We start from the raw sequence: 26648 nt of genomic DNA on the forward strand, positions 1-26648 counted from the left end.
CTGAAGGTTTAGCTAGAACTCCCCTGTGTAACCACTAGGCTTCCACCTTGAATATCAGTAATAATGGAGGACCAGAACCTGGAAGGGACTTGCCTTCCAGCTGCTATTGCCTCGCAGGGTCACTCCATTGCCCTCTGCTAATGCACTTTAACATTCCACTAGCTAGCGGGTGAAAGAGATATGTTTACAGGGCCCACCTGCAAGATCACAAAGCAAGGCAAAGAAGGGTGGTGGATTTGAAGCTGAGAGACAATCAGTGAGGTTCTATCGTGCTTGGAGCATATGCACAGCCCTGCGCCAATCACTGTGACCAGGGCAAGGAGTGTTCTTATTAGCTAAGACGAGGCCGGGGTCATGTGCCTGTGCAGTGGTCAAGCACATGTCAGGGGGAGCAGCCCCACGGCCACACATGGAATGGCATCTCCATGGAAAAGATGGATTCTGCTACCAGAAGAAAGGAGAGTGTGAGGCAAAGAGGAAACAAGTAGGTATCCTTTGTATGTTATATGTTGACCTGTATATGTCCAGTTCCATTTGGAGTTGTTGGTATAGGCAAGAGGAAACCATGGCCTTTCCCTAAGACTGATAACTGCATTTAAATTCATTTAAGAGACATTTATTAAGCACCTACTATGAGAGGAGTCATCCTTCCTAGTCCCAAACTACTGGCATCTTTGTGGACACAGGCTGAATTGAAAGGCCTTAAAATGAAAAGGCAGTTAAAAACCAGGGTGAGACAAGAAAATAGTACCTTTATTTACAGATTAAAATGTCCTAAGAAGTAGATCTACAACTTCGTAGCGAAGTTTATCTACTCATGATCAAGTTGGACCAAGGCGGTATGGTCTAGTGGTTCAGAGCACAAATTATACAGCAAGACTGCCTGCATCCAAATCCAGCTCCACTACAGTGTGAGACTGGGCAAGTAACTGGCCACTGGTAGGAAAGTTTTCTCATACATAAAACTGGAATAACAATAATGCACACCTCCTAGGACTATGGGAAAGATTTTTAAAAAGCCAACATCTATAAAGTTTTTAGAACAGCACCTGGCACCTAGGAAGCACTATACAACTATTATGCACTTATTATGAATTGACTATTATTAGTTGGATATAAAGTAATGTGAGGTTTTTTTAAAAAGATTTTTTTATTTATTTGACAGAGAGAGATAGCGAGAGAGGGAACACAAGCAGGGGGAGTGGGAGAGGGAGAAGCAGGCTTCCCATTGAGCAGAGAGCCGGATGCAGTGCTTGATCCCAGGACCCTGGGATCATGAACTGAGCTGAAGGCAGACACTTAACGACTGAGCCACCCAGGTGCCCCAAGTAATGTGAGTTTAATGTGAGTTTCTCTCTATTAACTAATTGGAAATCCTCTTATCTCCAAAATACCAAAAAAAAAAAAAAAACTTGCTTAAAAACATCCAACTGCTACATATATATATACATATATATTAGCACCCATTCTATAGAAATAATTTTATTATTTTCACTACCTTACAACATGGAGGTATTCTCCTTATGAACGTAAGTCATATATTCCTGGGAACCAAATAAAGCCAAAAAAAAACTTGTTCTTGGTGTTATTCTGCAGCATACAAAGAAGATAGAAAACTTTTCTTTATAATCTTTCTTTAAATGTTTGTAAAAGTCTATGAAAAGATGAAATCTTCCCTGAAAATAAATTTGTATATATATATCTTGTCAAAAGAATATTTTTTATAAGAGTACTTTTAGAATTTCTTTTTCTTTTTCCCTTTTAATAGGAAACTGCTTTTATAAATCCAATGTTTTAAAATGACACTAGAACAGTCCGAGCAAGAAATGTACTCCATCTCTGGCTGAGTCAGAGAAACCCTTTCTTAATGAGGACTCTGGCACTGACTGTGAACCACTGAAGCCTTCCTATTGTGACATATTCTGCAATATTAGTGATAAACTGAAGTCCGAGATATCAAGTATCTCAGCAAGTCCTCATCAGTGAGTGTTAGAATGTCGGGGAATGGCGGGCACCAAAAGAAGGAATTGCATTTCTTTTCCTTTCAGGGATAGGGCTGTATTCTCTAATAACTCTTACAACAGAGCTATGGGACTATGTGGAGCAACCATAACTGGAAAAAAAATGGAAACCAGAGAAAACACTGGACAAAGTACATCTATTTGGAATTTATCATAAATCACCAAAGTGTATGTGTGTGTGTGTGTGCGCGCACACACACACACACACACACACACATACTATCTTAGTCCATCTGGGCCACTGTAACAGAATACCGTAGATTGGGTGGCTCAAACACAAAACATTTGTTTCTCACAGTTCTGGAGGCTTGGGAAGTCCAAGATCAAGGCACTAGCAGACTTGGTGTCTGGTGAGAGCCTGGTTCCTGGTTCTTTTCCCTGTGTCCTCCTCATGGAAGGAACAAGGGCGTTCTCTAGCCTCTCTTTTATAAAGATAATCCATTCTTGAGGACTCTACCCTCATGACCTAATCAACTCTCAAAGGCTGTACTTCCTAATTCTATCACATTGGGCGTTAGGATTTCAACATATGAATTTGCGGGGGAAGGACATACATTCTAGACCATTGCACACTCACATACATACACAGACACACACACACAGACATACACACACAATATTTCTAGACTAGAATTACCAAGAGCTACTTTGATTAAAGAACAAATATTTCTTGGATTAAGTAAAATATGATATGATACAGTAATAGAATTTTTTATGTGTAAAAAAGATTATTTTGATACCAACATTGTCCTGATTCCTACAAATAAAAGACTAAGAAATATAACACAGAACTGACAATTTTCAATCTGCATGTAAACTAACATAAAAAGGTATCATGTTCAGGACTCTCATAATGAAAAAGGTTTAGTTGCAATAACATATTATTACTAAAGACATTCTTACCAAAGGTAGAAGCAATAAATATGGGACAGAGATGCATTACCCTCCTTGTCAAGCATTAAGGAGGGCTACCGTGTTTCCACAGAATACCGTTTCCTCCTAGGGAAAATGGAGACAATCATATATCTACCTCTTAGCTTTATTGGAAGACTAAATTAAACAATGTATATTGCAATGGCTTATTGCAATGGATTAGTGCTGATAAACAGTATTTTCTCTTCTCTCCTGGAGGCCATTCTAGGACTTAGTGATATGAGGGCATACATAACCATGGCCTTTTGCTTAAGCAAAAGGATGTGGGTCTAGAAAGAAGGCACAGAGTTGGGGCCAAGCCTATATCCACAGTGTTTACCACCCTCTCATCATGCACCTGCAGAGCAGCATTGAGAAGAGTAGAACTCTGGTCTACAAACTCCCAATTAGGCCAACTCTGTAATTCCAAGGAAACAATTACCTTAGCCCCGAGCTCTGTGCAAGCCTACACTCCTATAATTTGTGAATGTGCAAAAGGGAGAATAATATTATCACTTGTACACATTATTATCTTGTTACTTATGGACAGGTAGAACACTTACTCCTAGATACCTTAAGCAAATAAATTCTATGGTTGCAAAAGAGTGTAAAATTTTTACAGACTAGGTTGGGGAAGTGATTAAAACAAAATTCCAAAACTGAAAATTGAAAGAAAAATAGTTCTTTGGTCTCTAAAAAAAAAATTGTAAGAATAAAATAGATCTGGACCTTTCACAGACTTAGAAATTACAGTACACTCTTCTAGTTGTGGGTCGTGTAGAATCCAGGCTTCAGTTCCTCAGTTAACACAAAAGTTAATCTGTGAGTTTACAGGACTCACAAGGAGGCCTTTTCTTCTGAGTAATTTGCCTCCCTATACACCAGCTGGGCTATATCTACATAGACAAAATCTTCATTATTTTACCCAGGATGGTAGACTGGCTGGACCTCATAATGAAGCAGTAGGTATTAAAAATTCCTTCTCTAGGGGCACCTGGGTGCTCAGTGACTCTTGATTTCAGCCTGGGTCATGATCTCAGGGTCATGGAATCGAGCTCTGCATCAGGCTCCACGTTTGGCATCGAGTCTGCTTGGGATTCTCTCTCCCTCTCCCTCTGCCCCTCCCCACCCCACTCTCTTTCTCTCTAAAATAAATAAATAAATCTTTAAAAAATGTTGCTTCTCTGTGGGAAATACATTTAGGGGATGTTGGAGTTTTAAATATAAGGGTTTCCAGAAAAACACCATTTTTTCCCAGTGGTTTCCTCATCATCATCCCCATTGACAATTCCATAGCATTTTAGAAAATAAATTTACAGACTAGAATAATCTTTGGCCATGAGGAAAGAATGTTTTTATAGCTCCATTAAACAACTTTTTTAAAGAAAATTTTAACTAATACCTACGCCCAGCATGGGGTTTGAACTCATGACCCCGAGATCAAGAGCCACATGCTCTACCAACTGAGCCAGCCAGGAACCCATTATAGTTCTCTTAAATATCTTAGTGAACACTTTTGGGGGTCTATTTGTTATTTTTCTATAACCTCTTCCATTGATGTTAGTTTCTAAAGGTTTAGTACTGTATTCCTCTTAATTAATAAAGAAATTAGGGTATCTAGAGATTTTCCTTGTTTCCATTTTTTGATGAATTGCCATTTGTAATTCTTTTAAGTTTGAATCCTTTGATTCTTTATAATTTAGATAATGTTTTGATAGATTGGTCTTATAGAATGATTTAGGATCTTAAAAAAGACATTTATTAGCACTTTAATATGACTTTTCCCCTAGGACTGTCAGACAAATTAATACAATAAGAATATTCAAACCAATTGGCAAATCATTCCTGAACACATTTGTTGATAGCAAACGTTTCAATTTGGAACTAAAAGGTCACTATGTCAGTTCCTGAACCTCTAATTTCAACATTACTTAAGACCATACCAGAATACATAGCCACTCTTAAGAACTTTCAGACAAAATTGTAGTAATTCCCTTCAGAAGTGCAGTTGAGACTCCCACAACTGAAGTGCATGCATTCATGGCAACAAGAGCAAATGGATATTGATACAGGATAAGTCACTGGTAAGACTAATAACTGTCAAGTCCATCTATAAGGATGTATAACAGTTATGAGGAAATATAAGCTGCAAAATCAGCTATTCAAAAAAAGAAAAAGTCATTATAAGACTGATTCACTTATTTGTTCTTTTGTAAATATTTACAAACAAAGTGAGTGAATAAATGAATGCAAGAATGTTGAGGATATGCTAGACACTGCATATCACATATCCTGGTTATATGGTGAGCAGGAAAAACATGGTTCTTGCCCTCATAAAACTTACAGTCTAGCAGGAGAGAAAAACATTTTAAAAAATCACATAAATAAGTATCTCATTAAATTTCTTTTTTTTTTAAGATTTTATTTATTTGACAGAGAGAGGCACAGCGAGAGAGGGAACACAAGCAGGGGCAGTGGGAGAGGGAGAAGCAGGCTTTCCTGCCGAGCAAGGAGCCCGATGCGGGACTCTATCCCAGGACCCTGGGACCATGACCTGAGCCTAAGGCAGACGCTTAAGGACTGAGCCACACAGGCGCCACTAAATTTCAATGACAATGCTGTTGATGAGAGTTCTGACTGTCATAGCAGTTTTTTTGTTCTCCATAAGAGGACTAAAACACCCAGGAAATAATTTTACAAGTGTAAAAGCTGGAAATAACATCTTCTATGAAAATCTCCCTCCTGTGATACGGGTCCATTATCTCATTCCCTCCGTGGAAGTGGAAAGTCTTTGTGTCACATTGACTCTACCTTCCACCTTTCATATCCAATTAGGTACCATGGCTTATTGATTTTATCATCTAAATATATCTTATATTCATGCCCTCTTCTCCATTTCTTTTTAGAGAAGGGGGAGAGAGGGGTGGGGGGTCAGAAGAAGAAGGAGAGAAAGAATCTTAAGCAGGCTCCACACCCAGCGTGGAGCCTAATGTGGGGCTCAATCTCACGACCCTGAGATCATGACCTAAGCTAAAACCAAGAGTTGGATGCTTAATCAACAGAGCACCCTGGCACCCCACCTTCTTCTCCATTTCCATATCCAAAAGCATAGTACTAGTTCTCTGGTACTCTACCCAAATTGTTTTATCTTGACTCCCAGAATAGGAGATATTAAAGTAGGAAAGGACCCTAGAGATCATTCTTCAGATGGGGAAACTGAGGCTCAGAAAGACAAATGTCTCACCCAGGACCCCACAATTCAGCCTAGCCACAACCATGCTAGTAATTTTTCTCTAGAGCAGCTAATATGGAAGTCATGGAACACCACTCATTGCCTGCTTCCAGTCATTCCCAGCCTCTTCTTCCTTGTTAGAAAATCCGCTTTCCCATGGTAGGTACCAAAAATGACATATACTTGTTTCCTAGGGATGGCCCTGCAACCCAGTTTTGGCCACCAAGATATAAAGGGAAGTCTCTGGCTGGTTTCTGAGAAAGAGTTTGCTTCTGACATAAAGTGAAATCAACTAGAGCTACCAACCCTCTGACCCCCTGTCTTCCTGTCCTTGGAGCTGAACAACAACAGCCTAAGGACAAAAAGCCAACAGCTGAGGATTGGAAGAATCAAAGCACTTGGGACCCTCATCTATGAGCCCTGAGTTAATCTTGAAACTGCCTACTTGCAGACCTTTTATAATGAGAGATTGTTTGAAGTCTTTCCTACCTACAACTTTATGTCATGTGTTCCGTTACTTGCAGCTGAGTGCACCCTGAATGGTCACTGGTTTATTTCTTTATTTTCCCTCTACCCCTCTAAGCTCTACAGGAGCAAGGAAATGACCTTTTTTTTTCATTGCGTGTTCCCAATTCCTAGAACAGAGCCTGGCACAAAATCAGCCCTTAGAAATATTTGTTGAGTGAATGAATGCCCAAAAATCTTCACTGGCTCTCTAATTCTACAGAATAAAGTCCAAAGGATTAATCTGGCATTCAACACCCTTCCTGATCTGGCCCCAATCCATCTTTCCAGCCTTATCTTTTACTTTCACACATGCTACCACTCAGGAAAACTGAATACTTCCTGTCCTCCCAAACACCCACTGAGCTTTCTGATGCAGGGCTTTGGCTCACAGATTCTGTCTGTGGAATAGGCTCCTTCCCCTCTTCCACTTTGATACTTTTCACTCATTCTTCAAGCTCCAGATAGATCTTCTATAGCACTTCCTCTGATACTTTTCGGGTACAAATATCTTTTCTATGTTCCCTTTTCTTCTGTGCCATTTATCACTTTTAAACATTCATGCTAATTATTATGGTGTACTCATCTCTATCAGATTATAAACTCCCCAGGGATAGAAAATTCACCCTCCCAAGAAACAAATAAAAAGCTTTGCCCCAGTGGATACCTAGTACATTTTTCTTTGTGAGTAGGAGCATAAACAACATCAAAGTGAGCCCATGTAAACAATAATTCGGACCCAGGAATTGGTGCTGACTTTCACGGAAGCAGAGGTCTGATGAATTGCAGGAGGGGAAAGAAGGAGGGCAAGAGACTTGTTGGAAGTGTCAGGAGCTAACACTGATGCTTTGTCTCCTGCCGATGATAGCAAAGTTTTTAATGGAAGATGATCCCAATCAATAGAACCAGACAGCTGATTTATATAATGGAGTCAAGCAGAAGCAGTGGTCTTCCCCTGCGGAGTGACGGAAAGGGAAAAGGCTACTAGGCTAGAATAACCAAGGGACTCCACAAGTAGAGCTGCCGGTGTTCAGAAATGTGTTCCCCATCAGCAAACCACAGGAGAGCTCCCGAGAGCAGCCTCCTTGAGCCTGGTTGCTGAGTGACGGTGGGGCGAGTGTCGCTGCTGGATTTTGGCCGCTGCAGCAGCTGCCACTGGGCACGCTGCGCAGTGAGGGGTCTGTCCGCGCACCGACAGCTCTCGGCTCTCAGCTCTCGGTTCTCGGCTCTCGGCTCTCAGGAGCCTGGGTCTGGCTGGGAATGAGAAGTTAAAGAGAGCCAGGGCTGGGAGGCGCAAACCCCAACAAGAAATCTAGGGAGCGAAAGGAGAGCGACGGTGATCTTGAGCCAAGACATCAGGCCAAGTGGACCTGGAGGAAATGTCATCGTTGGTAAAGGAGGACTTGGAGAAGAAACTGTTTAAGCCGCTCTCGCAGAATCTGTACGAGTTTATTGAGATCGAGTTCTCGGTCCAGGACAGGTATTACCTCTGTGTGTCAGGTAATCTGTTCTTTCTGTTATCACTTCAAAATGTAAATAACTCCAAGAGGCATGGGTAGTGGAAGGACATGTTTGTATGTATTTTCCGAAATAATAACAGCACATGTATCTTCTGGTGATAGAGCTTAACTATGCCAAGTTTAGGAATTTGGATTCCACAGGATTTTATTTTCAGTGCTAAAATGGAAGACAGAAAAATAATATCATAGTAAGAATATCTTGGTTGACCGTTCAGAATGAAACCGGGTATGTATTTTCCTGCTTTGATTATTTTGTCTCCCATCTTTTCTTTAATTCACTTGCATGGTATACAATCTTTATGTGTAAGAGCTTATTTTTAAAAAATTGAACAGAGAGCTTTCTTTATATTTTTAAATACATTGGAGAACTGAGTTATACAGCTCTATTTCCAACCAGTCTGGACAACTAGGAGATTCTCCTTTTTCATGCTAGGAAGGAAAAAAAGACCTTAGGTTTTCTTCTCAGGGCTTATTTAGGCTTCCTGGTGGTTTATTTTGAAAAAAGAAATGATCTTCTAAAAATTCTCTCTCTTCTAGGAAGTATGTTCACAGAAACAATACTTTAATCACAGAAATTAGTTCATGAAGATGGAACTTTAAGGATAAGGGGCTGCTCTACAAACTACTTAACTAAAATACAGCTTTTTCCCTCATGTTCTTAAAATTCACAAAAATTGTCCATACATGGGAATAAGCTTTTGAGCTTAATTATGATTTGCCTAACCTGCCATTTTTGTGAATTTAGACAGAAATGTTTGTGCCATTATTGAATTTAATATATAACATTCCCTTTTCCCAATCCATGCCTTTTGCTACTTCTCAGGGGCTTAGGAGGAAAGAGCTCAGAAACTCTAAGTGTTCATTGTGGACTTTCTTTTTAAGGCACACACCTCAACATTTTCAGAAAACAACTTATTATAATTTTCTTCCTGATAATTGCCTCAGAAGGAATCTCTAAACTTGTCAAGTTGGAGTACTATAATGGAAGTAGAACAGCCTTAAATAAAGTGCTAAGAATTTTTAAAAATTCTATCATTCCTAATAAGAACAATGTTTACTCAATAATAAGCATACTAATATTTATCTAACACTTTACCTAGCATATGTTGCTGTATATAAATACAAAGTATGAGGACTTGGCATATCAGCAAGGTAAAAAACTTAATTGGCCAGGAAAAAGAAAGAAATCAAATTATGGGAAAATGTCAAATGAAATAATTTTAGAAACTGTATTGTATCTTAACCGCGAAATCACTGTATGTTTAAGTATTTTGACTTAATATATTAAAGAAGATGTTTATTCCAACATTAATATTTAATCATTTTATTTGTATCATGATCCTCTTTATAAAGTTAATTACTCATCATGTAACATTAGTATACAAGTATTTTTAAGGAAAACTTATAAAAATAAAATAATCCAAACAATGTATATATCTAACTTACCACATATATTTTAATTCCTTTCTCCAATCACATAAATAACTAAACTTGTCCTATCTGGTATGAAAAAAAAAAGGTCCCCTAGAATTAAACTTTTGGAAATGGATAATGTCTTTTTTTCTGCTGTCCTTGAGTATCTAAGAAAGATACTGTGGGCTGGGGTTACCTGCTATCTTTTTTCATAAATGACCTGAATCCTTTTAACAATGATCAGAAGGTCAAGGGGTTAACATTTATAATATGTGTGAAGGCAGCCTCTTTAGGGTTCAATTTTCTCATCTGGAAAATGACAAGAGTAGGTGATCACTTTCATTAGTAAAATTCAATGATTCTCTTCTGTAAGAAGTAAGGAAGAAAAAAAAAAACAAGGTCCTCTCAGATGTGAAGAGAAAGCGAGATTGTGTTATTTCAGATAAAAGTTAACGTTATAAATCATATTTATTCCTAATTTTTCATAACTCTTCTCTATATCACATCCATCAGTTGGAGAGCACTTTCCCTAAATGTAACATCTCTTTATGACCCTTTCAAATACATTTAGGCAGAGTGGTAATTTAAAATAAAGTCAGTGTGATGATTGATAATCTTTAATCTTTGATGATTGTGCTTTACTCAGAAGATTTCTATTGATATGAATCAAACAGGTCATATCACAATTATTGAGGCAGGTAACTCTAAATTTTGAATGTTGGCCACCTTCACAGAATAGAGACTCATGATTATAATTTTCTCTTTATATCTTATAATCTAGCAGTTCTAAATTTGTAAGAATTGAAAGGCTAGACTAGCTGAATTCCATCAGGCACTTTTCAAACTAAAGAAGATATGTTCAGATAAGTTAAATTTTCTACTTATCTGATCAGAATCTGTCTTTTGTAGGGGTCTCACAACCAGATGATTCTGATTTACTGTTATCTTAATATTTTACCTGATTGATGTCAAAAATCAGATGTCATAAACCCAATCTCCCTCTCTGTATTTTGCTAGGATTTACATTGAGGATTTCCTGCCACCTCAGTCTCCTCCCAAGTCAGAGTTTGCATGGTCATTTCTCCTTGGGATTAGCTTCCCCTAGCCTAGAACATCATTATCTCTGTCAGTTAAAAGCAGCATCTTCTTATAGAGGATAGAGGAGCCCTATTTTATGCAGGCACTAGAAAGGGATAAGTCACTGTGCAATGATGAGTGCAAATGAATTAAAGAAATTCTGAAGGACTTGAAACAGTATATCCAGCATTCGCCGTAATTGAATGGAAAGTAGCAGGGCATGGAAGAATGGACCCTGGGATGCTCGCAATCAGGTCTGGTATAAAACGTGACTCTACTTTGTCCACCTGCCGGCTGTGAAATTTGGGGCAAGATAATTAACCTCTCTGGCCTCAGTGTTGGCATCTCTGAAATGGAAATAATAACACCTACATATGCACATAGTGCTCTCCTATTAAATCCTAACTAGGAAAAAAAAAAACAAACATGATAAATTATGTTCCAAAGAAATAAAATAAAAGATAGGGTTATATTTTTTAAATGTATAGAAAAATATATTTACTGTGAAAATATGCTGAAATATTTTTGTATAAATCGTATAGACCTTAAATATTTATAATAAAAATAAAATAGACACTAGATATATATTATATTTAATATATAATGAAAATTGAGATATTATATATTTTACAAATATAAATTGTATGCATATTCAGATACAGAGTATTCTCATATTTAGAAAAACATTCTTCATCATAAATATTAATTTTAAAATAAAAGGAATTGTCTAGAATTATGAAAACTGTGTGTATAAATTATCCATACATATTACATTTTAATGTCAGAACAGAACTTCTCTGTGAACCAGGGAATCTAACCATTTTGTCAAACCATTTACAGTAAGATTAGTAATAATAAGAGTTAAATAAGAATAAGAATAAATTAACAAGAAAAAGAAACAAAATATTAGAGACTGGGTGCCTTATAAACAACAAATATTTATTTCTCACAGTTTTGGAAACTGGGAAGTCCCAGATCATGGCACCAGTAGATTCAGTGTCTGGTGAGGACCACTTCCTCAGAGACCACCATCTTCCTGTAACCTTACATGGTGGAAAGGGCAAGGGATTTCTCTGGAGTCGTTACATAAGGGGACTAATGCCACATCACCTCCCAGGGTCCCCACCTCCTAATACCATCACCATGGGGGTTAGGATTTCAAAAATGAATTTTTGGGGGGGAACACAAACATTCAATCTATGGTGCTCAGTATAGCCCCAAAATTGATTTTATAAAAATATTTCTAGAAAAAAATATGATTTGAAAATTGTTTTTTTAATGAAATCAATACCAGCATTCTCAATGACCCCAAGACATCACCGATACATTGAAACATTTTCACTGAGGCTTCCTATCTTTGATATCTTATGGTGATTTTTTCATATTATTTCATTTCAATGATGAAAACAATTATGTAATACTACGATTGTAAGATAGCAGTCATTTGTTTATTTAAAGCATTTCTGTGTAGCTTATTTGTGAGCTATTGTTTTTCCTCTACTCTGCAAAATTATATTGGTTCAATTAGCCAATCTTTTTTCCATTTAGTCTTATGAATTATAGTGACTATTTTACCATGATAACAGAGGCAGTTATTAATGAGTGTTTCTTTTGAAATTCAAAGTGAAAATAAATGGTTGGTGTGAAGTTAAGATTGTAATTCTGAAAATGCTAACGAAACCATTAATACTGGAGCAGGTTACTTTGAAATTCCCTGAGTCTATAGATATTATTCACTGAATCAGCATTATATTACGGCGCCTCTGATGTTACTGAAACCAACTCTCTAACACTTTGACTATATAAACACAGTTCTGTTTTAAGACAGTGTGATAAGTTTCCACTTCGCTGCTGCATTAATGTGGATATGGCCATTTAATTTCAGCTGGCAGCAGAGGGCAAGCGTGGAAATTAGGGATTGGGTCCACTCCAGCGTGAGTAGACTTCTTTGACTCTTGGCTAAAGACAATTCTTGGAGCCTCCTTGACTCCAGAGGAGGCTCCTTCTGCCAAATTAGAGTCTGCACTGTCTCTGTGCTGCATCATTGTATCAAAAGGTTGGCTTTTAAAGTGTGCTTGTTTCCTTAGTTTGGTGTTCATGGGACAGTAGCCATTAATGTAAGAAAACTTGATAACTGGTAGGTCCTACCTTCTTAACATCTCCTTCCATCCTTTATAGAACTGCTCAAGAAAACTTTCTAGAATTTAAAGCTCAGCCTATTAGTTAAAATCCTTCAGCGACAACCCTCCTCCCAAGGGACCCCTCTACACACACATAGCTTTTAGGATCGCATTTGAACTCCTTAGCCTAGCATTCTAGACCCATCAGGAACTACCTCCTGCCTTACCTGGTTCCTACCACCTATCCACCCTCACATTTCATGCTAACAATACCTAATACCTATCATGACTCAAAAGGGTCAAGTACTTCATGCTTTTGTACACACGCTGTTCCAGAACTCCTTCTTCTCCTTTCTTTATTCTGCTAACTCTCACTGCCCTTTACAACTCAGATTACCCTCTTCAAGAAGCTCTCCCTGACCCCACCTTCTCCATTTTCCTATATTACTCTGTCTGTGCCTCCCTCATTCCCGGCACTGTGATCATGTGTGTTCTTTCTGATCCCCTACTCCCCATAATCTCAGGGAGAGCAGGAATGGTGCCTTATGGGAATTCATTGTTTTCATGCCTAGCATAGGGCTTTGTACAAAAGGGGAACTCAAATATTTATCAAATTAATGAAATGAATCGGTGGGCCTATAAGCAATCAGCTAACTATCATAACATGGAGATGAGGCAGTGGAATTTGCTTCAGATTACATTTTCATATAGTATCCAGTTATTTCTCCCCATATCCATCCTCTCCCACACCCTAAGTAGTGAGTGAGACAGCGAGCCAGAACAAGAACATTGTTCTTTGGTTCTGAGGTAGAGTCTTTGTCTGAACAGACACAGCTGCCTCCTGATGGAAGGAACTGCCTCCAAGATCTTGTCCTTATTAAGTCTGACAGAATCAACTCGGCCTCCATGTCAACACGCCATCCTAATGGCTTCCATTCTAATCCTTTCCTCTTCCCAAAGCTAACATCTAGACCAGTAGAAATGGAGAAGTATACATAGGCAAAAACCCACCAATTTTTGGAGGCTCACAGACTCTGAGCCAGTTTGTTGATACTGAGTTAAGATCTTTTGTTCTGGGTTTTCTCAAGGACATGCTCTTCAGTCACTCCCTTCATCCCCCAGAATACACGATCCCTCCTCTTCCAAACTCGTGGAATGTGCGATCTAAATCATAGCCTTTGATCTCCTCCTGTTTCTTTTTCTAATCCTACCTAACTCGGGAACTGGAGCACACTATGCACTCAGTATTAGCTAGTGCATGGAGGAGTCCTCTGCAAGTTGTCTTCTGCCCTCACCATTCCAGAGAAACTGTCCTCTGCAGAGAAATCAATGATATTCCCCAAGTCAGATTCAGTGCCAGGTCTGAACCTGCTTTACCCAACAAAGTGACTTCACGGGATGGTCTCCAATTTTTTAAAATCCTCCGTCCTCTTGATTTCCATAGCATCGCCTTGTTGGGCTTATCTCTTCCTGCAGCACCTTCTCAGACTTCTCTGTTGGCACCTTTATCTTCTCTGCTCTGTCTCACCTCTTTCCTCTGCTCTTTTCCCTATAAACCTGGTCTTGGAAACCTGTCCACACAGAAAAATCCCAAGCCCATATTTCCACTCCTAAACTATAAGCTTCCGTCTCCTTCTTTTCTGAGATCGTTTATGGACACCTTGTCTAAATGTCAAAAACTAAACTCTTATTCTGCCCAACCAGCTCACCATCCCGACTTTCCTGTTTGGGTTTCCATCCAGTGTTGTCAATGCCTCGTTTGAAATCCTACTTAGATTTGCCACATCTGTTCCATTGCCCACATCCTGTGCCTAGATTACAACAACAGCCTCTTAAAACAAACAAAATAAACTACTTTACCCTTTACCACTATCCTACCTCATCTATATATTTTATCTTTAATCTTTACACCCTATGAATTTGTACAACTCTGATGTGCGCTTTACAACTTGAGCAAATGGAGATTTAATCTCTCTGGACATGAAGTAGTTTACTCAGACCACACTGTAAGAAGTGGTATCATGATTTGAATCCAAACTGTCTAAAGCCAGAGCCCACTAAGCCTCACTGCCTTTTCCAGGGATCTCCAGTCTTTCTTTCTTTTCTTCTCCAATGTATCTTGTGCATCACTGTTCCCAGAAAAATACTCCTTTAACAGGGCACCACTGTACTAGCCTCCAGTTCAAGAAGGAAAGAGACTTATTGAATATGTATAATTCTATGAGCTTTCACTGAACACCTGACAGAGAGCCCTCCTCTTAGATTTGTGAACCTGCTCAGACTCCCTCCTCTAGAGAGGATTGAAGTCACTGAGCAACTCTCAAGTTCGACTGGTTGCCTTAATTTCAGTCTCACTTGTACCTTCGGAGGGTAGTTACTCCCTTCACCAGCCCCAATTCTGGAGCCCTCACTGCCCAGGCCAGAATCCCATCCCTTTCACCAGAGGGAGGATTCGGGTATCACAGGTCCTCAGTGGTCTCTGTCCCTTTTCAAATCCAGAGGTTTTCAAAACATTTTCACAATCTTCTCAACCTAGTTAATCCTATTGCCCACCGTATCCTATCACCAACCAATCTACACAGTCCACTTGTTCTAATTCTATTGGTGAAGTTCAGCTTCTATTGTCATCCATTTCCTCATCCTGTCCTTCACCTAGAGATGCTTTCAGTATCATCCCTGCCTTCCCAAACAGGACTATTATATATCTATCTCAAATTCTATTTCTCCCATAATTCCTTCCTTAACTATTCCAATCCTCTCCATCCTCAGAAATCCTGTTGAACATATAATCTGCTGTACATTGCTTATCTAGCATTATGATTATATCTTAATGCATTGCTTTATATCTTCTTAACCGAGAGGACATGCCAAAGGGCACTTTCCAGAAGCAAAAGAAAGTTCCTCAAAGACAAATTCCAGTTTCACTCGTAGAGGACAGAACCAGTTTGCAACTCTCTAAGTGACATCATCCATCTTGAAAGAAGCTTTCAGAAATTAAATTCCTACTGCAACCTCTTTATGATATACCTACATACCATTGTATAATACACCTATATACCATTATGTACCATCACTATATATTTTGTGTGACTCATGTGTGTTAGCAACAAAACCATAGATTCTAGAGGGCATGGACTATGTCTCATACTTGTATCCCCTCTGGCATCTGTAATAGCTCCATCAGGTAAATAGCAGATATTCAGTAAATATACCTTTATTAATTCATTAATAATTTTCAATCCAAGAGCTCCAATATCAAATGTTGATTCCTCTGTTGTGTTCATATGAGACCAAAGATTTTAAGTCCAGGAAATTATTTCCCTCATTTTGTTCACATCAAATAAGCAATGATTTTTCCCATGCCTTTCAAGGTATAGTACTAAAGCTTTTTGTCTTGATGGCACATTTTGAATGCTAAAATTTAGAAACATGCTCAAGAAGTTTAAAAATCTCAAACAATACCAAACAAGTCAACAGTAGCTGCGATGCAAGCACTTCTACATCAAAAATCTCACGGCGACTTTAAAAGAAAGCATGCAGAGTAGTATTCATACGGTCACTCTTCAACACTGTGTTGCTGTGTGAGCAGAACTGTTTGCTTTCCTGACCTCACTTTCTATATTGTCATAAATTAAAATTCCAATTTGTTCTGGTAAATACTTTGGCACTGACTGCATGCCAATGCTAAGCCTCTTATTTCCTGCCATGAGTCGAACCCCATTCTCCACCACAAAGCTCATAGCTGAAAGCCCATAGCTCAGTGCACCATCCGACAGACATTACCAGGGCAGTATGTAACCACTGTTGTAGCAAAAAGTAGTTAACGTATGGAGAAAATTAGGGGGCATTGTCATGAAGGTTCAGATATATCAGGGTTCATCATTGGGGTACAGATACAATGAAGGCTCAAACTCGTTCTATGAAAAGGAGATACATAAATACCGAAAAGTATAAAAAGTATAACTTGATGAATAATTATTACCTTCTAAGAGTTTATGAAAACTAAATGTTTTTCTGCCCTCCAGTGACCAAAAATGAAGAAGTAAAAATAATCATGGTGAAACACTACAGAATAGGTTTAGATGAAAAATACGAAGTGACCAAAAAGTGGTCTTTGAACGATCTGCAGATGATTGATGGAAAAGAAGCAGATACCGTAAGTGTTATGTTTTGCAAGGGAGATTTGGGATCAATATGCTAGAAATCTTTGTGTTCAATATCCTACTTCATATTATTCTTGGCATATACTAAGTGTTAAGATGACATATTGTTCTTAAGTGCTATGGGTTTTCCTGCTGGGTTAATCCACGGGGTTTTTTGTCCGTTTTTCTGAGTTGGAGTTTGAATTTTTGTCCATTAAATTTAAAAGCATCTTTCCCAAGGGATTCTTAACAGGTTAAACACAATCTGCCAGTCAATCCTAAAACTTTATATGATGCTTCCACCACCGCCCTCTCCCCACCCCAAGTTCCTCCATTAAATTTGGGGGATTCCTTCCTCATCTTCTTGAAACTACTGTTAGTTAGCCACTTTATCCTCCAGAAAAACCAATAACTCTTGGAAATCCTACAACCTTAGAGTTGAAAGGTGGGGAGAGGGTGTATATGCCAATCTCTCCACATAACCTCTTGACAAGTGGTTTTCTCAGTCTTCCCTTGAACTTGTCCACTCATGGGGAACTCATTGTCATGTGAGGAAGTCCATTCAATTTCTGAATTGCCATACTTTATTTTTAAATTTCCTGCTATGTTTAACCAAAAATCTGCTTCACTCTAACATCCACCCATCAGTCCTGGTTTTGCCATTTGGAGCAACTTAGAAAAACTCCAATCCTTTCACATAGCAGCCTTTCCAATATTTGAAGATGATTATAATGTTCCCTCAAGTTCTCTCTTTTCTAGGTTAAATGTAACCATTTCATTCTTTAAATAACTTTCACATGAAGATCAAATAAGATAATGTGTTGGGACAATACAAATGTTAAGAGATAGTAGCATTGTTGTGATTTCTTTCCCATGACATTGCTTCAACACCCTTACTACCCTGTTTTCTCTCCCCTGGAATGCTCCAGCTTTTCCAGAATTAAATACAATAATTTAGAATTAGTGTGACTAGTTTGTATTTCCTTTGATCTGAATTCTTTATTGCCATTAAACACTTACCTGAAACCTCAGGTCTTTTGTCCCTGAATTACCATTTAACCTGATCTGCCATAGCCTCTACTTACATAGCATAAAATTTAAATTAGGGCTCTTGGTGATCTGGCTCCTTTATTTCTGGTCATTCCCCCTTAAACAGTATACATCCACAGTGCTGAACTACTGACTCTTGAGGTTTAAAATGCCCAGTCACCTCCATCTCTCACCCCCCTCCCAGATTCCCTATTGGGTAAAGTCCTACTCGTGTTTCCCTTTCCCGAAACCCCCATTGCATTGTGGATGTAAGTTACAGACATAATTCCAGAAACTGCAATTGTTGGCTTACTCTCTCTCTCCTCTGGATGGAAACCTCTTAAAAAACTGAGACCATGACTTTTGATCTTTTATGGTAGCCTTCTGCCTTATAGATATTAAGCATTCAATAAGTATTTGTGTTTTTGTTGGATCAATTAGAATTTAAGCTTATTTATTCTTTTTTTATTATTATGTTCGATTAGCCAACATATAGTGCATCATTAGTTTTCGATGTAGTGTTCAACGATTCATTAGTTGCAGATAACATCCAGTGCTCATCACCACACATGCCCTCCTTAATGTCCATCACCCGGTTACCCCATCCCCACCCCCTCCCTTCTGTAACCCTCAGTTTGGTTCCCGGAGTCCAAAGTCTCTCATGGTTTGTCTCCCTCTGATGTCTTCTCATTCAGTTTTCCCTCCCTTCCTCTGTGGTCCTCTGCTCTATTCCTTATGTTCCACATACGAGTGAAACCATATGATAATTGTCTTTCTCTGTTTGACTTATTTCACTTAGCATAATCCCCTCCAGTTCCCATCCATGTCGATGCATTTATTCTTAATCTTAGTGAATACCATATTCTTAGTTTAGCCTATTATTCCCACCTATCAAATCTTTTTTTTAAAGATTTTATTTATTTATTTGACAGAGAGAGACACAGCGAGAGATGGAACACAAGCAGGGGGAGTGGGATGGGGAGAAGCAGGCTTCCCGTGGAGCAGGGAGCCTGATGCGGGTCCTTGGGATCATGGCCTGAGCCGAAGGCAGACGCTTAATGACTAAGCCACCCAGGCATCCCTATCAAATCATTTAATACTTGATTTTTTAATATTCATTGTGTTATGATGCAGATTTAATGAGCACAACATATAGGACTTGATTCAAGTCAATAATAAAAATGATGAAGCAAGCAGAGCTAAGCGCCATCTGGGTAACCTCTAGGTAATTGATTGGTTACTATTACCACCACTTGTAATACCGATCCCTGCTACCATCTCACACTCAGTAAACTCTTATCAGACGCCAGGAACCACATGAAGCTCTTTTCATATATATTTCACATAATCATCACAAACCTTATAGAATTAGATTCTGTTATTACTTCCAATTCACAAATGAGGAAAACGAAACTCAAAGAGATTAATTGACTTCCCCAAGGTTAGAAAGCTATTCAGTAGTGGAACTAGACTTTGCCCAGAAACCTATTAATTTGCCTTCTTTGTACTGCTTGTTTAACATCTCTACAAATTCATATATTCATTCATTCATTCAGAATTTGTGGTATACCAGGTTCTACTAGGCTCTTAAGATACGGTGGTGGAATAGACAGACGTAAGCACTTAATCCTACCTGACTTACTTATTTACTTAATTACCTAGTCTGAATACCTGCATTTTGCCCTTATGATCTTTACTGAAATCAATATATGCTATCTGCTATTATCTTGACATTACCTAGGAATCAATCCTATTTTAAAAATTTGGTACGTTTGGCATGACTTCTTGGTGAAAGCATGCTGGATTTCATTGCTTTTTTTCCCTGAGTACTCACATAGCATTTTTCTGATAATATATTCAACCTAAAAGTTCAACACTTAGGAAATAGTTATTATTGCATATCAATACGGTGGAATGTTACATGTCATTAAAAATCATGTTTCCACAAGAATGACTCAGAACTCAATTGTTCACTACTTAACAAGTTTTTTAAAAGTCAGCCAAATACAAAATTTTTCTACTGTTATCTCATTTTGCATACTTAGAATATTTCATATTATTGAAAACTGAAATCTGAACCTTAAATTCAAATACAAAAAATACATATAGGTATACGTATTTATGCATGTACATCTATGTATGAAAGAAAGCAGTATTTTAACAACAATTATCTCTGTGTGATAGGATTACATATTTTTAAACTATTATTTCTTCCTTATACTTCTATGTAATTGTCAAAATTTCTATACTGCATTGAATTTTATCAGAAATCAATCTCAAGGTGCTCCTGGGTGGCTCAGTCGGTTAAGCCTCTGACTCTTGATTTCAGCTCAGGTCATGATCTCGGGGTGTGAGATCGAGCCCTGTGTCAGGCTCTGCACTGAGTGTGGACCTGCTTAAGATTCTCTCCCTCTCCCTCTGCCCCTCTCCACCCCCCACTTGTGCACTCTCTTTCACTCTCTCCACTCTCTCTCTCTAAAAAGAAAAAAGAATCTTACTGTGCTATTTAATAAATAAAAGAAATATTTTTTAAAAAATCAGTGTCAAGTTCACTAATCTAGTTTCAGGAATTAACCATGTCTGCCTCTTTTTTGGCCCATTTTTCTTTTCTTATTTTTCTCTCAGGTTCTCAAATATTACTGATGTCCATAATGATTTCCCACAAGCTTGGTCAGTGGCTGGGGCTGTATTCAGCAAGCCTGTCAGCTTAGATTCCCCTGAAGCAGCTCACCATGCTCTATTTTCTCCTCACTTTCCTGGCCTTAATTCCATCCCAACCTTGTTGCTTCTTCCCTTTCCTGTTGAAGAGCATCATCTTTTATAGTGATCTAGATACAAAAGAGAAATTGAGTATTTCTAATTTTCTCATCACTTTAGGACCCAAAAATACTAAACTGCCAGAAAAAAAAAACCTATAATATCCAAAGAGCAGTTCTTTTTAAAGATTTATTTCCTGTGGATGAAACGAAAATATCCCAGTTGTTCTGGGAGTTTCTATGTCTCCTCTCTCTTGGAATTGAATCCTCAGAAGTCAGCATCTATTATATTTTTCTCAATAAAAACAATATGGTTTTAAAAAGAACAATTCTGAGCCAGAGAGTTGTCAACTTTAAAATGGAATGGAATTGAAATCAAAGTCAATCTATAAAGCAGAAATCAAAAGGACTGGGGTTTTGGAGAGTGATGTGGTTTGTATATCAGGAGGGCAGACGGTGTAGCAAAACATTAGGCTGGGTTGATTGAGATCTTTGTTCTTATCCTGGCTCTGCCAACAACTACGTGTGTGACCAGGGCTCTACCTTTCTGGAAACTATTATCCCAGACATAAACAAGAGGTCACTGAGTGATCCGTGAGACCCCCTTCTAGCTCTAGGATTCTCTGGAAAGAAAGAACGAGAGAAGGGAGAGGGAGAGAAAGAAGAGGAAGGAGGCACTTGTATTCTATGTGCATGCCTGCTCAGGCTTCAATTATTAGGCTAAAGTAGAAAAGTAATCTTCTGTGAGTATCTCAAAGGCATAACGGATATTATCTACAGGATAAGGAGCCAATGTTTTAGTGAGAAAACTATATAAAGAGCATGATTAGCATATGGTGATAGAAGGGTGTGAGAGATTTCCTACAGAAGTGTCTTTCAAGCTGCAATTATGACAGCCAGCAAAAATTTTGCAAGGTGTGGCTCAAGGGAACACTGCATTTAAAATCACATCACTTTTGAATCATGGAACACTACATCAAAAACTAATGATGTAATGTATGGTGATTAACATAACATAATAAAATAAAAAAATAAAAATAAATAAAATAAATCACATCACTTTTGTACATTCTTGTTTGAAAGCATTGTTGTTGGTTTTTTTTAATTTACTGGCATGAAGCAAGGCAGTATTCACACCAAGATCACAATCTTTGGGGGCAGATTTGGGGAAAAAGAGCTATTATTCATTAAACTCTACCCTTGCAGTTTTTTAAATGAATCTCATGTAAATTTCATAGCAACCATATCTAAAATGAGGAGAAGAGTGAAGGTCAGATCAGATAAGTACCTTGCCCATGGTTACATCAGAGATTCAAAATGGTTATCTAACTTCAAAACTCATGTTCTTTTTCCTGCATCCTGCAAGAATTTTCCTATTTAAAAGAGAAATTGCAAATGTATAGCTGTTTCTTTATAATGTTTACACACTACCTGGTAACAAATTATTAATAGTCTGGTTTGGTCTCTCTCCACCTCCTTGTCATTTAGAGCAACGTTTACCTCCACCTCTCTTTTTATAGGACTACTTCTGATCAGTCAACACACATTTGTTGAGAACTTAGTAGTTGCAAGGGATAAGCACTGGGAACACAGAGATAAATAATTCAAAACCTCTGCCCTCAAAAAGACTTAGGGGTTAGACAGTTAATGAATGTGGAAGCATTTTGTGAACTGAAAAGCATTTTATAAATGCAAAGCATTGTTGTTACTGCTCCTAGTAACAGCAATTATTATTATTTTAACATATAGGACCTAGATGAGGTTTGATGTCCACTTTTCCTCAAAACACCTCTGCTAGAAATATAGCAACAGCCTAGAGCAATCAATAGAGGCAGTCTTAAGTAATTTGACAATTTCAGTCAAATGATTTAATGATCCCAGCTGTTAACTTCAAAGGTAATTCCTTGCTATTAACTTCAAAGTCAGCAAGCTGGTGATTTGTAGCATGCTAAATGCTAATCTCGCCATCTTGTATTTCCCCCTTCTACCATTGGAGTAGCACAAGGGACCAACCTCCTAATAAAGAAAAGGAGAAATCTTTTCTCCCCTCCAGAACAGGGGTTTATTTCTCTTTTTCCACCCCAACTTATCCTCTCAAACTCACTACTGTGGGAAAACTTGATAACTGTGCATCCTGAGACATGTTTTGTTTGAATAATTGAAAAACCACAGAGGCTTCCAAAATAATCTTCTGTATTATTGTTCTCTTTAGAAGCAATATATTTAAAGCAGATAGCTTTGGAAAGCTCATTTGTAGGTTTTAGAAATATGTTTGATACTGATACTTTACAATCAATAAGCATATGTAAGAGACTATGAGAGAATCCCCAGGAAATCTAGCTACTTTCCTGGCTACAAGCAAAATCATGTCTCTCTTTTTCTTCTAGGACAATCCATTTTTTGATCTGCATTTCAAGAAAGTGTACAGTTTGGAAGCATACAGTTGTGCTTCTAAATATGCCTTTGCTCGAACTGTAAATAAGCTGAATCATGCATACCTTAAAAAGGACTTACGGATTGTGAACTTTGATTCTACTTACATTAATGATGATTCCATTTGGTCCTCCAACAACAAGGATTGCTTGGTTCTTATGAGAATATGCTTTTATGCTTTCAATCTAGTGTGCTTATCCCTGTGTCCTCTGCCACTCTGAGGATGTATACCATGTTCCTCCACCAGTGTTCTATGAAGATGGTTCCCTAGGTAAATACCGATAATCATGATTTTGTCTTTCCCCTTCATCAGTGACTATGATTTATATGAAAATGAAGTGATGCTTTGTGATTTGCCGTGAAATGTGTTCTAATGTAATCATTCAACATTTGGGACTTTTGCTTGTGCACTGCTTGGTAACTTTGAAGGACCTGGATGGTTTTGCCTCATTTGTATTCTACTAAAAAGTATCAAGAAGTATCTTGAAAGGCCTAAGTAAATGGAAAGACAACCATGTTCATGGATAAGAATTAATTTTGTCAAGATGTCTGTACTACCCAAAGCAATCTACAGATTCAATGCAATCTCTATTAAAATTTCAACAACATTTTTAGCAGAAATGGAAAAGTCGATCCTCAAAATCATATGGATTTGCAAAGGGGCCTGAATAGCCAAACAATCTTGAAACAGAAGTCCAAAGCTGAAGGACTCACATCTCCCAATTTCAAAACTTACTACAAAACTACAGTAATCAAAACAGTGTGGTACTGGCATAAGGATAGCCATATAGACCGGTGGGATAGAATTGAGAGTTCAGAAATAAATCCAAACATCTATGATCAGCAGGTTTTTGACAAGGGTGCCAAATACATTCAAAGAGGAAAGAATAATCTCTTCACCAAATGGTGCTGCAACAGCTGAATATCCCCAAGCAAAGGAATGAAGCCCCTGTCTTACACCATATACAAAAATCAACTTAAAATGGGTTAAAGACTTAAATATAAGACCTGACACCATAAAATTACTACAAGAAAATATAGTGGTAGATCATCAGGACCTTGGATTTGGCAATGGATTCTTATGAAGTCAAAAGTATGAGCAACAAAAGAAAAAATAGATTGGACTTCATCAACACTGCTTTTGTATCAAAGGACATTATCAAGAAAGTGAAAAACAAACCTACAGAGTGGGAGAAAATATTTGCAAGTCATATACCTGTTAAGAGTTTAATACCCAGAATATATAAATAACTCCTACAACTCAGTATCAAAAAAGACAACCCAATTAAAAAATGACTCAAATAGACATTTTTCCAAAGAAGATATACAATAAGCACAAGAAAAGATACTCAACATCTTTAGTCACAAGGAAATACAAGTTAAAGCCACAATGAGATACTACTTCACACCTCCTAGGATGGCTTTAAAAACAAAAACAAAACCAGAAAATAACAAGTATTATCCAAGACGTGGAGGATTGGAACCCTTATATGTTGTTGGTGGGAATGGAAAATGGCACAGTCACTGTAGAAAACAGTTTCACGTTTCTTCAAAAAGCTAAACACCAAATGACCCAGAAATTCCACTCCTACGTATATACTCAAAGGAATTGAAAGCAGGGGTTTGAATAGATGTTTGCACAGCAATGTTCTTTGCAGCATTATTCACAAAAGTCAAAAGATGGAAACACCCCAGGTATCCATAAACAGATGAATGGAGACACTAAATGCAGTTATCCATACAGTGGAATATTTTCCTGCTGTAAAAAGCAATGATGTTCTGATACATACTACAATATGGATGAATGTTGAAAATATGCTAAGTGAAATATCAGACACAAAAGAACAAATATTGTATGATTCTACTTACATGAAATATCTAGAATAGGCAAATTCAGAAACAGAAAGTAGGTAAGAGGTTATCAGGGACTGGAAGGAGGCAAAAATGGGGAGTTTGCTGCTAAATGGTTACAGAGTTTCTGTTTGGGATGAAGAAAAAGGTTTGAAATAGATGATGGTCATGGCTGTACAACACTGAGCATGTAATTAATACTGCTAAATTGTACATTTACAAGATGGTCAGAAAGGTAAATTTAATGTTATTTATATTTTACCATGAATAAAAAAGTAATAATGTAATATGCTAAAAGTCACTGAATTGTATACTTTATTTTTATTTTTTTAAATATTTTATTTATTTGAGAGAGAAAGAGAGTGAGAGAGAGAGAGAGAGCCCAAGAGGGGGTAGGGTCAGAGGGAGAAGCAGACTCCCTGCCGAGCAGGGAGCCCAATGTGGGACTCAATCCCGGGACTCCGGGATTATGACCTGAGCCGAAGGCAGTCGCTTAACCAACTGAGCCACCCAGGTGCCCCTGAATTATATAGTTTAAATGAGTGAATTGTATGGTATGTAAATTAAATCTCAATAAAGCTGTTTAAAAAAAGGACTATGTTTAGTCTATTAAAAGTCTACTAGAAGAAAACATGAGTGAATTTTTATTTTATAAACCGAGACTGAGAAAAACTGCTAGCTATCACTCAAATCCAGAAATAATAAAGAAAAAAGTGATTAACTACATAAATATAAGAAGGCTTTGCATGAAAAACTGCTATTAATAATCAACTAACAAATGACAAAGTTGGGAAAAATGCAAATTATAATAATATACTAATATTTTTCATAAATGAAATTCTCCTACACTCGAAGGGTTAAAAAGACCAACAATGCAAGGGCACTTGGGTGACTCAGTTGGTTCAGCATCTGACTTGGTATCAGCTCAGGTCATGATCTCAGGGTCATGGGATTGAGCCCCACATCCAGCTTCATGCTCAATGCTGAGTCTGCTTAAGTTTCTCTCCCTCTGCGCCCCCTACTCTCTCTCTCTCTAAAATAAATAAATCTTTTTTTCCTAAAGATTTTGTTTATTTATTTGACAGACACAGCGAGAGAAGGAACACAAGCAGGGGGAGTGAGAGAGGGAGAAGCAGGCTTCCCGCTGAGCAGGGAGCCCGATGTGGGGCTCAATCCAGGACCCTGGGACCATGACCTGAGCCGAAGGCAGACGCCCAATGACTGAGCCACCCAGGCGCCCCCTAAAATAAAGAAATCTTTTAAAAAAAGACCAACAGTGCAATTTGCTAAAAAATTAGAAAATAATATGAACAGACATTTCATTAAGAATTGCAAATGACACTTAAACATATGAAAAGATGATTGACCTTGCCCATAATAAGAGAAATTTAAATTAAATCTACAGTATGATCCTGTTTCTCACCTATTAGGTGGGCAAAAATCCAAAACTTTAACAATATTTCACTGGGAAAACAGGCTCTCTCATTCATTGCTGTTGGAAATGCAAAAGGGTACAAATCCTATAGGAGAGGAATTTGACAATGTCTTGCAAAACTACATATACATTTACTCTTTGGCCGAGCAATTTAATTTTTTCCTAGGACTCTATCCCAAAGATATTTTAGCAAAGATACAGAA

At 37.9% G+C, this 26648-nt stretch overlaps 1 protein-coding gene across 2 annotated transcripts; it reads left to right on the plus strand.

The window, feature by feature from the left end:
- Window positions 1-374: 374 nt before the first annotated feature.
- On the plus strand, window positions 375-25302 carry EXOC1L (exocyst complex component 1 like). 2 transcript variants are annotated; one of them, XM_027599633.2, is made up of 3 exons: window positions 375-484; window positions 16825-16955; window positions 23114-25302. In XM_027599633.2, coding segments are annotated over exons 1-3 (399 nt in total). In that variant the 5' UTR covers window positions 375-483; the 3' UTR covers window positions 23381-25302. The 2 variants fall into 2 exon arrangements, with proteins under 2 accessions (XP_027455434.1, XP_027455432.1); XM_027599631.2 differs by lacking the exon at window positions 375-484 and adding an exon at window positions 7853-8169.
- Window positions 25303-26648: the final 1346 nt, after the last annotated feature.

This window comes from Zalophus californianus, chromosome 2, assembly GCF_009762305.2.
Source record: "Zalophus californianus isolate mZalCal1 chromosome 2, mZalCal1.pri.v2, whole genome shotgun sequence".
In the NCBI taxonomy this organism is placed as follows: Eukaryota; Metazoa; Chordata; class Mammalia; order Carnivora; family Otariidae; genus Zalophus; species Zalophus californianus.